Source organism: Miniopterus natalensis, chromosome 4, assembly GCF_054644295.1.
Source record: "Miniopterus natalensis isolate mMinNat1 chromosome 4, mMinNat1.hap1, whole genome shotgun sequence".
Lineage (NCBI taxonomy): Eukaryota > Metazoa > Chordata > Mammalia > Chiroptera > Miniopteridae > Miniopterus > Miniopterus natalensis.
Window position 1 is genome coordinate 60,024,774 of NC_142084.1, and position 12,841 is coordinate 60,037,614.

The following is a 12,841-nucleotide window of genomic DNA, read 5'->3' on the forward strand; positions in this document are numbered from 1 at the left end:
AAGGTCCTGGGCAGTCAGCAGAGAAGCTGGTTCTAGAGACAGAACGCTGCAGGGACTGCACCCGGTGAAGCTTTAGAAGTTCTGCATCTCTGCATAAGGCTAGGAGTCTCACTCCAAGCAAGACTGAGGACGCGCTAGGTAGGTACTCCTGAGCCCCGAGATGAAAATCCAGATGAAACAATGACTGTTACCCATTAGAAACGGGCAAGTTCCTAGGCAATTTTGTTTTAAAATCTTGCTCTAAATTGTCATTTAAAAATGAGCCTTAAGTGTGAATGCCTTTTTACATAAAGTACTTGCCTGCACCTTACAGACTTTGATACATTTACGTAAACAGGGCAGATGAGAACTTGGAGGCCCAGAGAGCCCTGTGCAGTAAGTCAAGGTCACTGCAGGTGGAGGAAAGCCTGGGCCAGCATGCTGTCCGTTCTGGCTTCAGTGATGTGTGCAAACAGCCATTACGGTATATGCTTTATTAGTTTAACAGTTTCATTTTTAAAGGGAAAACAGGCATAATTGAGAAGCAGATAAATTCCCTAAATTACACTCATGAAGAGCCTTCGTAGTTCTACAGAGCCCACGAGAAAGGCGATGCCATTTGCCTCGTGGCAGTTTAATGAAATGGCAGACAGCACCCAGGAGGAAGTGAACAGTGTCACAGGCTGAAAACTCAATCCTGTAAATTCACGGCAGATGTCACTGCATTTACAGGGAGAGGAAAACCTCTTACAAGTTCTTCTTAGTTTGTTGAAGGTTTTATTTTTTGTACCTTTTAGAAGAATCAATTCCATTTAGTAAACCTTTGTAAACGCCACAGAAGCTGAGGGGCACAGTGCTAGTAAGCCATGCTCTTAAGAACTCATCCTCTCCAGGCTGAGTCTCCTCAGGTTACCTGCAACTTACACAGAGACAGTTCTATAAGACGATGCTCTGAAAAGCCAATCTTTTTCCTATTTTTAGATTTGGGCCTGTTTTGCTTTTTTTTTTTCCTTTCATGTGAGTTAAACTCTTACTTTTCTCCATTTAAAACAAAATTTATGTTAAAGAATTAAAATGCAGGGAACAGCTCCTGTGGGAGGAAGTCTTGATTTAGGGCCACACCACCTAACACACAAGTATGTCAGACTCCGCCTGCTCAGGACAGACAGAAGGGGAAGCCAAACATCTCTCTGGGCATAGTAAGTGCTGCCCACACTGTTCTGCAGCTGTTAAGAGAGTAGGAAGTACAGACAAAAAATGTGAAATTGAGGCGGTTCAGAATGGCCCATTGTAGATGGTGGACTTGCAAATGAAAAAGGCTGGTTTCAGGCTTAAAACATAAACGCATGTCAATTCCTCTCCATCACACTGTTACTGCAAACATGAGCACAGACACCAGAATGATTTGCAATAAAACAAAAGCTCATTTTCTTGGGCTGGAATGCTTATGCAGTTCAAGTCCAGAGTTCAAATCTGTCAGTTTTCTTATGTTCAACCTGACTTTTTGTCCCTAAATCTACCTTATAAATAAGTTACTCCTAACTTTACTCCTGAAATAACACCACCTAGCTTTATTTCATGAATTACGGTATCCAAATGAGTTGATTCATTTGCTGGCCAGTGTGTCTGAGTAAGTCACTTGCTGGCCTCATGCAGAATTTAGAAACTGGACACATGACTTAAGCCTTGAAAACTGAAGTGACTTCTTGGGAACACGCAGGACAGGAGGGCACAGGAGCGCTGAGCACCAGAGGCTTCGTGTTTGGTCACCAGACACCTGGTCCCACCCTGAAAGCAGTTTCCAGTCTCCGCAGCGGCAGGATGAGAGTGAAGCTTCTTGCCAAGGGGACAGGGTAGGTCCATCTGTTTGCTTAGCCTCTCTGCTGAGTATTCAAGACATCTGGAATCTCCACTTTCTGCCAGAAACGGTGCATCAAGGTGGACTGGTGTGGCTATTACTTTAGCGTCTTCACCATGTATGGGCCTTGTAATCTGTAGCCAATCTTTCTGTAATAATTCCTGGTGCCAACCCCTGTGAAGAAGCAAAACCACAAAAGTAAGAAGGGATCTCTACTATGCACAACCACAGCAACCCTCAAAGGCCAGCAAACGCTCCCCTCGTAGCCACTCTCCTCCCCTCTCCATCTCATTCACAGACCACACCACGTTCCAGATTGAGTCTCAATTTAATAAGTTTGGACCATTTCTATTATTTTGAATTCCATATGCATTAAAATACAGAAACTGTGTTTCAGGGCCTGCATATGTACAGTCCTGTTGGCAGCACTACTTCAGCTGGACTGAGTGTGAGATGTCTTCCCTCCAAATGAAGCCCAGCAGCATTGTGCTTTCCAAGAAGCCTGAGAGACACAAGAGGTTCGGGAAAATGGGGTCTCCACAGACCACCAGGAGCAAAGGTTTGCTGTGCTTTACTTGTAGGCCCTACTCACTCCTTGAGAGCGACAATATCAGCAAAATACCACCAGTCACACTGAGTCAATGCTACTAAACTTTATTAGTTTATAGTTTTGTTTGTATTAATTGGTGGATTTATTTTGATACATGATCAGTATAAGCACCCAGAGTTTATACCAGTTTTATGTTTGCATACATTTAAGGAACATTAGCTGATTTAAGTCAATCCAAAATACAATCACATGTAAGAAGCTGAGCTCACAGGAGGTTCAAGCATGGCTTCTGTACTAGCATCTATAGGAGTGGTTCCGAGAATGGGCTTTCGATCAGTTATATAGGCCTGGACCTATAATTTTATCACCTGTAACAGTGCATCTGTGTTTTAAGGATCCTGAGTATTAAATGAGGCAGTCCAAGAAATGTGATTAGTCTAGAGTCTGGAAAAGGCCAATTCCTCAGAAATATTGGTTGTTATTGTAATTATTTTAAAGCTTTTCATGATCTAGTATCCGATTATATTTCCAGCTCCATCTTTTGCTACTACTACTCTCCCCTTGAACACTGTGCTCCAGGCTCTGTGAATTTCCCTAAGTTCCTGTGTGTGTCTGGCTCTTTCTCTGGTTCCAGGTCTTTGCCTCCTGCTGCTGCCTCTAGCAAATTAACTGAACCTTAGGAGGGGATTGTGGGACCTACAATTTATAGCCCACTGGTTAAAAGCACAGATAACAACCCAGACTGGCAGCTGGAATGAGGTGGGCGCCGTCTCGTGGAGCTGAGCCCTTAACCTGTGGGATCTGACACTGTCTCCTAGGACACAGTGTCAGAACTGAGTTAAACTGTAGGACATACAGCTTTGTGTAATGTAAATGAAAACCAGAGTTTCTCCTTACAATGCCTGGCCCCCACAGTGGACCGTAGTCGCTGGTCTGCCTCAGTACATGGGAAGCTCTATCTATCTTGCTCATCACTTTGTTGCTAGTGATAAGTATTGTGCATGAAAACAAACAACTGTTAGCTCTTTCACGTCGAGCCTAATTCTTTAGCTTAAACATCTGCTATTTAGGAATAGGATTTCCTACCCCCCTCAAAAATTTCTGAAGTACTAAATTGAACTGAAACTGATGTGATGGAGGTAACAGAACCATATCCTGTGGTAAGAGATCACTGGCGAATTTCCCTTTTAACCCAAGGATTGCTGACGCTCATCTTGTACAATATCACCTGTCTTTGCATTCTAATCATTACTTCTGTTCAACATTGTGGCTTGAGGTAGAGCAAGAGGAAGACATGAAGAATGGCGGGTCAGGCAGCAGCTCAGACCACTGAATACAGGAAGACATCTCAAAACCCTCAGAGAGGTATGGACACTTTATTGTTTGCACTATCTCCTAAAGTTCTGTAAAAAGAGGAATTCTTACATCCAACAAATGACATGTTATTCATAATATCCAAAACAGGAAATAACCCAAATATCTATCAACAGAATAAATGGTGCTGTTTTCATAGAATGGAATAGTATACAGCAAAGAAAAAAGCTATCTGCAACAATATGGATGAATTGCATACCTTATTTTGCATGAAAGAAACCAGATATAAAAGATTCCATCAACACAAAGTTCAAACACAGGCAAAACTAATTTTATGGTGACAGAAATTAGAAAACTGGTTACATTTAGAAGATGATATGGACTGAGAGAGGGAAGAAGAGAGTCCCTGGAAAGCTGAAAATGTATCTTGATCTGAATTAGTAGTTACATGGGAACATACAAGCAAAAATTAATCAAGTGGTACACTTAAAATGTACTTTATTGCATGTATGTTAAAAAAACTCACATCCATTTAATGGTTGCTTCAGTGTGTTTTGAGAGCTCAATTTGCCCAAAGAATTCAGTGAAATAAGGTAGAAGGAGCAGGAAGAGAGGCAGGTGGTTAAGAAACTACTGTCAGAATGATCACTATATCACACAGATGCCTCTGGAGTCCTTCAGTGCAGTGCTTTCCACTTCTAGAGTCCTACCTGCTAGAAACCATTCTTCCACCACCTCTCTTTCTCCCACTTTAAAACCCACATTCAAACTGAACTATGCTCTGTGGCATGACAGCATTCAGTAGAGACACAGGTATGTCAATATTATAAACCCAACTTTTCCTCATCTTCGGTTACAGGTAGAGACTACTAGCATGGGCAGGTGAATCTAAGGATTTTGATCAAAGGAGAGACATGACTGACTTATATTTGAAAAAGATCAGTCTGATTACTGTTTTGAGAACAGCACGAAAGCTCCAGGAGGTCAGGGATTTTTATCTGTTTTATTCACTGCAGAACTGCTAGTACTGGGAGCAATGCCTGGCACATATTAAAGAACTCAAATTTTTTTTCAATGAATAAGTGATCAAGGGCAGAAACAGGGAGACCAGGTAAGAAGCTACTGGGATAATCTAGGGAGATATGGAGGTGTCTCAAAGCAAAGCCATGGTGGACAGCAAGTGATAAACACACGAGATAAAGTCACCATTTAAAATCAGAATTCGGAGAGGTAATTCGAACTATGCTACCCTCCTATTTAAGTCTGTCCCAAGATAAAGCTCAAATTCCTCGGCCTGGTATATAAAGTCTTTCATGCCCAGACTGGTTTATTTCTTCAGCTTTAGTTCCTGCCACAAATGACCTTACTGCTTGTAGTCCAAGATCACCAAGCCAGAAATAATTTCCCTAATCCACCATGTTGGCTTTGCTGCCCCTCAGCAGCTCCCCCTCCACAGTGTACTCCCATTCATCAACTAGGACACCACTGCCACCAGGAGACCTCTGCACAGACTTCCCCTATCCACGAAGAAGCTGGAATTCATACCTACCCCCTCAGCTTAATCATGCTGTGCTTTTATTTTACTTGTATGTCTACCTCCCCTTCTAGAATGTAAGCTCTTTGAAGTCAATGACGTATATCATTAGGGGTTAGTACAGTGTCTGGCATGTAATCAACATGCAATAAATGTTTGGAGATTTATTGTCCAGGCATACCACGTTTTACTGTGTTTCACTCTAATGAACTTCACAGACACTGTGTTTTCATCAATTTTGAGGCAAGACTCTCTACCAGCAAAAAGATTACGACTCGCTGATGGCTCAGATGAATTAACACCATGAATATCCAAAGCAATCTACAGATTCAATGCAATCGCTATGAAAATACTAATGGACTTTTTCACAGAACTAGAACAAATAATCCTAAGATTTATATGGAACCACAAAAGACCCTGAATAGCCAAAGCAGTCTTGAGAAAGAAAAATAAAGTTGGAGGTATCATGCTACCTGATATCGAATTATATTACAAGGCCATAGTAATCAAAACAGCATGGTACTGTCATAAAAACAGACACACAGATCAATGGAACAGAATAGAGAGCTAAGAAACCCAAGACTATATGGTCACTTAACCTATGACAAAGAAGGCAAGAATATATACAATGGGGTAAAGACAGTCTCTTCAATAAATGGTGTTAAGAAAACTGAAGAGACACATGCAAAAGTATGAAACTGGACCACTTTCTTATACCATATAAAATAAACTCAAAATGGATTAAAGACTTAAATCTAAGACCTGAAACCACAAAAATCCTAGAAGAAAATAGGCAGTAAACAATTTGACATCGTATTAGTAATATTTTTTTTTTATACGTCTCCTTGGGCAAGGGAAACAAGAAAAAACAAACAAATGGGACTACATCAAGTTAAAGAGCTTTTGCACAGCAAAGGAAACCATCAACAAAACAAAAAGACAACCTACTGAATGGGAGAAGATAGTCACCAATGATACATATGATCAAAGGTTAATATCCAAAATATATAAGGAATTCATACAACTTAACAGCAAAAAAAATCCAAAAAACAATCTGACTAAAAAAATGAGCAGAGAACCTCAACAGACATTCCTCCCAAGGACATACAGATGGCCAATAGACATATGAAAAGACGCTCAGTCACTAATTGCATCAGAGAGATGCAAATTAAAACCACACTGAGAAAGCACCTGTCAGAATGACTATCGACAATAGATGAACAAACAAGTGCTGGAGAGGATGTGGAGAAAAGGGAACCGTTGCGCACTGTTGGTGGAACTGTAAAATGGTGCAGCCACTGTGGAAAACAGTATAGAGGTGCCCCCCCCCCCCCGAAATTAAAAAGAGAATTACCACATGACACAGAAATTCCACTTCTGGGTATTTTCTGAAGAAACCCAAAACACTAATTCAAAAAGATATGTACCCCTATGTTCACTGCAGCAGTATTTACAAAAGCCAAGATATGGAAGCAACCTAAGTGTCCACTGATAGAGAATGGAGAGAGAAGATGAGGCACATGTGTACAATGGACTATTCTCAGCTATGAAAATGAAATCTTGTCATTTGTGACAACATGGAGGGAAAAAGACAAATACCGTATGATTTCACTTTTATGTGAAATCTAAAAAACAAAACAGAAACAAGCTCATAGACACAGAGAACAAACTGATGGTTTGGGTGAAAAAAGCAAAGGGATTAAAAAGTATAAATTGCCTGTTATAGAAATAGTCACAGGAATGTAAAGTACAGCAGAGGGAATATAGTCAATAATACAGTAAATAACTCTGTATGGTGTCAGATGGTTACTAGACTTATTGGGGTAATCACTTCATAAGTTATATAAATGTCTAATTACTGTATGTCAACTGTAATTTTAAACTTTTTTAAATTAAGAAAAAAACCTTTACAGTTGACCCTTGAACAATCAGGTTTCCACTTGCATGAGTGGACCTGCACAGTTCAAACCTGTGTTGTTCAAGGGTCAATGCAGTCTGGATCTGCAGTTGGCGATGTGCAAACGTGGAGGGCTGACTTGGTTACATGCAGATTTTCGACTGTGCAGGTGGTGAGTGCCCCTAACACCTGCGTTATTCAAGGGTCAACAATACTTCTCCAAACATGCCACAACCTATATCTGTCTACCACAAACGGCAGCAGCAACAATAAGAGGGAAGCGGTTCCTTACATCTAACACAGGACTAGACAGCCGTTGGATAGCCACAAAGTTCACTGAGCCCTGGCTGGGTGGCTCAGTTGGTTAGAGCATCGTCCTGATCTGCCAAGGCTGTGGGTTCAATTCTTGGTCAGGGCACATACAAGAATCAATCAATGAAATTATGCAAATAAGTGGAACAACAAATCGATGTTTCTCTCCCCCTTCCTCTGCTCTCTAAAATAAAATAAATAAAAGTTCAGTGATCGAGAGTGCCCTGATTTCCTAGGCTTGCTGGTTAAAAGAACATCTTTATGGGGGTCTAACTAAACATTCCTCAGTAATGATTCCAGCAGAGCATCCAGGTGTCCTGGGCTTTCTACTTCTGCCTTACACAGGGGCTGGGCCCAGAAACTATCACCAACTTGAGGAGAGGCTCCCAGGCTTTTTGAAGGAAAGGCTCTTATCCTTGTTCTATCTTTTCAATAACATGCCATAGCAGAGTGATGGAAAGTCTATTCCTGGAGCCTCTGGGAAGCTTTAAGTATTTTGGGGAAAGAAGTTTGACCTCTAGCCAATCTAACCTCTTTTAAATTAAGAATAGCCCACTTGTATTTCTTTGTGCCTCTTGCTACTAGAAAAAGATCCTCGCCTCCCATTTCTACAATCTGCAGAACAGGCTGGCAATAGTATTAGTCTTGTTAGCCAGCCTAGAAGGGAACACATCACCACCTGGGCTGTATGAGGACCACATTCTATCTCCTCTACATGCTTTTAGGGCTCCTAGTCAGCCCTTGTCACAGTAACTTTCCTTTTGTTAGCCAGCCAAGAAAAAGCAATTACACTGCAGTTGACGTCAGCCAACCTCCTGGACTGACGCGGGCAGGCTGTCTCACAGGCCCGAGCAGTGCTGCTCCTGCCCTTGAGAGACGCAGCGGGCTGTGCAAGTAACTCAGTTCTCCACTTGATGGCCCGTGTGCCGTTCTGCTGACCCCTGGCTGGGGAATGGGCAGAGCTGAACCTCTGGGCAACAATCGGTGGGCGCTTTATCAGCAGAGCCAGCAGTTGCTAGAGCACCGAGGGTGGGAGGATGGGCGCAGTCCAAGCGCTTGCTTTGTTTTAGCCTCCCAGTTACCTAACTCACAACCAGAATTTACCTGGACCCCAGGGGCCTTTTTCTATTCTTGGAAACAGTACATTTTTATCTTCACCACTTTACCAGCTGTGATGATGACAAGATGAGGCGAAAAGAATACAGTGAAATGTGCTTAGAGTGATCTTCTGAGATTTGGTTTTAGTGACCAGCCTGTGTTTCCCTTCCTGGCCTTCACCTCTGCCCCAGGACATACATCTCTTTTTTTGGGAGAAGAAAATAAACTTTTCTATGTATGAACAGCTTTAGATATTAAAAATTACCACCTATTATTTTAATAGCTTATTTCAGCTGCAGGTATCTTAGACAGAATGCAGCCCCTGGGGAGAGTGTTATTACAGAATACTGCCCACTCTGGATGGGGTGAGAGGAGCAGAAAGCCAGCCAGCACTTGGTGGGAAAGCCTCCTTCCCACTTTCCAAGGCTGGCCTCCCAGTGAACCTGAGACCAGGGGCCACAGCATTTCTCTAATCCTTCTTTTGTACCAGATGCCTGCAAGCTCAAGCCCCTGGCTGTGAAAAAGAACACCTCTGCTTTCTGATCCCACACCCTCTCTTTGGAAGATGTATACCATTTAGCTTAAGGCACAGTTTTGTTTATTCCAAAAACTGACAAAGAAAGGCAATCACATAAAATGTACCCGCCACAGCCTCTTAAGAAGATTAATCAAAGATGAAAATGAAACAAACCTAGCTGTTTACTTAAATTCTACTGATTAGAAAACAAAGGGAGAAGTAGGCAAAGGAGTAAATTATCAATGTGGTACCAGAATTGGCTGCAAGCCCTTTCTTTCAAGGGAGATAAGTTCAACACCAGAGCAGAGGCTTAGAACACAGGAAATAAATGCACTGTCCTTTTATAAGAGAAAGTAAGTCAGGAGCAGGAAATGAGCCTAAAATCAAACTTGGTTGTGATTCTGACTAACTCCACTTAAAAACAAACAAATGGAGCAACAACTTTATAGCTGTTTATACTAAAGTATAAAGCTAGGGGAGAAACACGCTGTTTGAGTAAACATGTGCCAGGCATCGCGTGCTAGACACTCACCATGTACTAACTTAATTTAAAACCTAACAAGACTGGAATTATCCTGTGAGGAACCTGAGCTTCAGAGAGTAGAACTGGAATTCAGACCCAGCTTGCTTGACACCATGGCGCACAGAGTATTTCTAATGAGCTTCGGCATCTGTGTTACAGCAATGCCAGGCTCTGCCCCGCCCCACCGGCCTTATAGATCAAGTCTGCTCTGCTAACAGCACATCCCTTTCTTTTACAGAACAGAAAGGACATCTGACTTGTCTTGATCACCTTACCTCCTATACATGTGTCCAGTTTTTCTCCTTTGTTTGATAAGTCTCTAGATGAAACAAACATGATGACGTTATTTCCACTTCACTAACAGAGTTCAGTAAGGAATAGAAGATAAGGCACATAAAAGGGTCTAATAACATAGGCAGGCAATAAAAAACTTTATAAACAGATACAGCTTACAAATGTGAGAATGACTGGGGAGGGAGATACTTTTCAGTAACAGCTTGATAAACTGCGGCCATCTTTCTTAAAACGAAGATAAATGCAATATAGGGTTTGGGGCGGCGGGGGGGGGAAGCAGTAAGAGTGGAATAATGATGGGAAGTAGATCCTAGAGCAGGTATGGGGAACGTCCGGCCTGCGGGTTATATGTCTGGCCCTGCCAAGGCAACCGCAGTTCCAGCCACTACATTAGGGGTGAGCTAATTACATGTTTGATCAAAAAAGCAGGCTAATTTTTAAGTTGATAATTTTGTATGGCCTTCGAATGATGTTATAAATATCCAAATGGCCCTTGGCAGAAAAAATGTTCCCCACCCCTGACCTAGAGGAAGCACAGACAAGTCAGGAATATTTAAGCTTACAAAAGAAGGTGCTGAAAGTAAAATATAAACTCGGAACTCAATACACAGTGAAAACTTCCTTCAAGGATGAAGCAAAATAAGGACATTTCATACAGTCAATACTGGTATAATTTGCTACCAGCATATTATTACTAAAATAAATTGTTTAGGCAAAAAGGAGATAATACTTGCAAATTGCCCAAATACCTAGATAGTAAAGCAGATAAATTATTCATGATTACTTAATATCCGCATCATAGAATCCTATATATCAATGAAAATGAATAAACTACCTTAGAGATGCTGCAAGGATTGAAGAGCAAAGAAAGTGGTAAATATACCAGTATATCTAAATGAATCCTTAATGTATATAATAGTAATAATGTCTTGTGGATATTTGAAAATGTATCACATAAACAGAAACTTCAGAAAAGATGATAGCTAAATGGTCAATAAACATATGAAAAGGTAGTCAACTTTATTAGTCACCAGGGAATGTAAATTAAAACTACAAAGAGATACCACTACATACTCATCACACCGAACAACTGAAAATCTTACACATTCCTGATGATCGGATGGCAGTGAAAACTGATAGCACTTCAGAAAACTACTGTGCAGGCTGTTCGAGTTGAACGTACATACTCCCTACAATCCAGCAATGCTACTGCTAGGTATATATTCCATAGAAATGTGTCCCAAGATACATATGGTCCCAAGACACATATACAAGGCTCTTCATAAGCCCAAACTAGAAACTACTCAAATATCCAGCAAAAGTAAAACAGATCAATTGTGAGATATCTGCATAATAGAATCCTACATATCAATGAAAATAAATGTGATTCAATCTTACAACGCTGCACAAAAATAGCTAGAACAAAAAAATACACTAAAAACGATCCCAACAAAACTATATAGTTAAGGAATTTATAATGAGGTAGTGAAATATAAAGAAAAATGGAAGGAAATAACAAAATGTTAGGTTCCTGGGGGGGGGAGAAGGCAAGGATGGGAGAGGGGACCATGACTGAAAAGAGTCAACAGGGGGCACTTTTTGGCTGCTGATTATTTGTTTAACATCTGATGAACTTTCCTGTCTATTTGTTATAGTTTACTGTCAACTTTTAAAAATGAGAAAGAAGAAAAGATTCATGTAATTTCAACCATGTGAATGCTTGTATAAATGGGGAAATAACTGTTCATGCATATGGAAATTCAAACAAAACTGGGTTTGGTGATTCCAACTCTACAAAAACTATATAAAATTACCAATGTGTTTTAAGAGAGGAAGAAATAATAAAGGAAAATTAATCAACTATTGATTGAGTCTGTCCTGGGAGCCTGGATATTAAAGTCTTATCTCCTGGAATTCTTCAAGGAAAGAAAAATTCTGGCCTTATAATTCAAACATTTTCAATCTGAAGCAGGAAAATGAGTTAGAAACCTGGAGGTACATTCCTGTTCTTTAAAAATTTTTATTGAATTTATTGGGGTGATAAATTGGTTAATAAAATTATGTTTCAGGTATACAATTCTATAATACATCATTTGTATACTGTATTGTGTATTTACCACCGAAAGTCAAGTCTCCTTCCATCACCACTTATCCCCTTTCCCCTCTCCCCTCTTTACCTCCCCCTATCCCCCTGCCCCTCTGGTAATCACCATACTGTTATCTGTGTCTATGAGTTGTGTTTTTTTGCTTAATCCCTTCACCTTTTTTACCCAGCCTCCCAACCCCCCTCCACTCTAAGAGTGGTCAGTCTGTTTTCTGTATCTATGAGTCTGATTTTATTCTATTTTGTTCAATAGATTCCAAATATAAGTGAAATCATATGGTATTTGTCTTTCTCTGACTGGCTTATTTCACTTAGCATAATACTCTCCAGGTCCATCCATGCTGTCACAAAACATAAGATTCCTTCTTTTTTACCGCATAGTAGTATTCCATGTGTAAAGGTACCACAGCATTTTTATTCACTCATCTACAGATGGGCACCTGGTCTGCTCTCAAGTCTTGGCTGTTATAAATAACACTGCAATGAACACAGGGGTATATATACATTCCTGTTCTTTGACACGAGGCTGACCATCACTAGTTATGTGTTGGACTGAATTAATACTGAGCCCACATCACTTTCCTAAAACCAAACTTGAAAAAGAAAATATGTTAATTCTATACTTTAAAACTTAAATCTGACTTTTTCGATTAGATACAAAAGATTGAGATGATGATTCATGATTACTTAATAAAAAAAATCAGTGAAATAAAAATAAATAAAAAAACCTGTTTTAATTACGTTTGGTTTCAATTAATCAACTATTTATTGAGTGCTTGATATCTGCCTAGCAGCATTAATTCAAGGCAGATGTATTCATTAGTTTCATTCGTACTGAAATGAGACTATTACGTCTCACTG

At 40.4% G+C, this 12,841-nt stretch overlaps 1 protein-coding gene across 1 annotated transcript in view; it reads right to left on the reverse strand.

Annotated features, from left to right (window-relative positions):
* Positions 1–458: 458 nt before the first annotated feature.
* The window catches only part of ELP3 (elongator acetyltransferase complex subunit 3), a 74,225-nt gene continuing 61,842 nt past the window's right edge, over positions 459–12,841 (reverse strand). Inside the window, exon 15 of the mRNA XM_087816568.1 lies at positions 459–2,011. Within this exon, the coding sequence (XP_087672694.1) occupies positions 1,935–2,011 (77 nt within the window). The 3' untranslated portion in view covers positions 459–1,934. The remainder of the gene's footprint in view (positions 2,012–12,841) is intronic.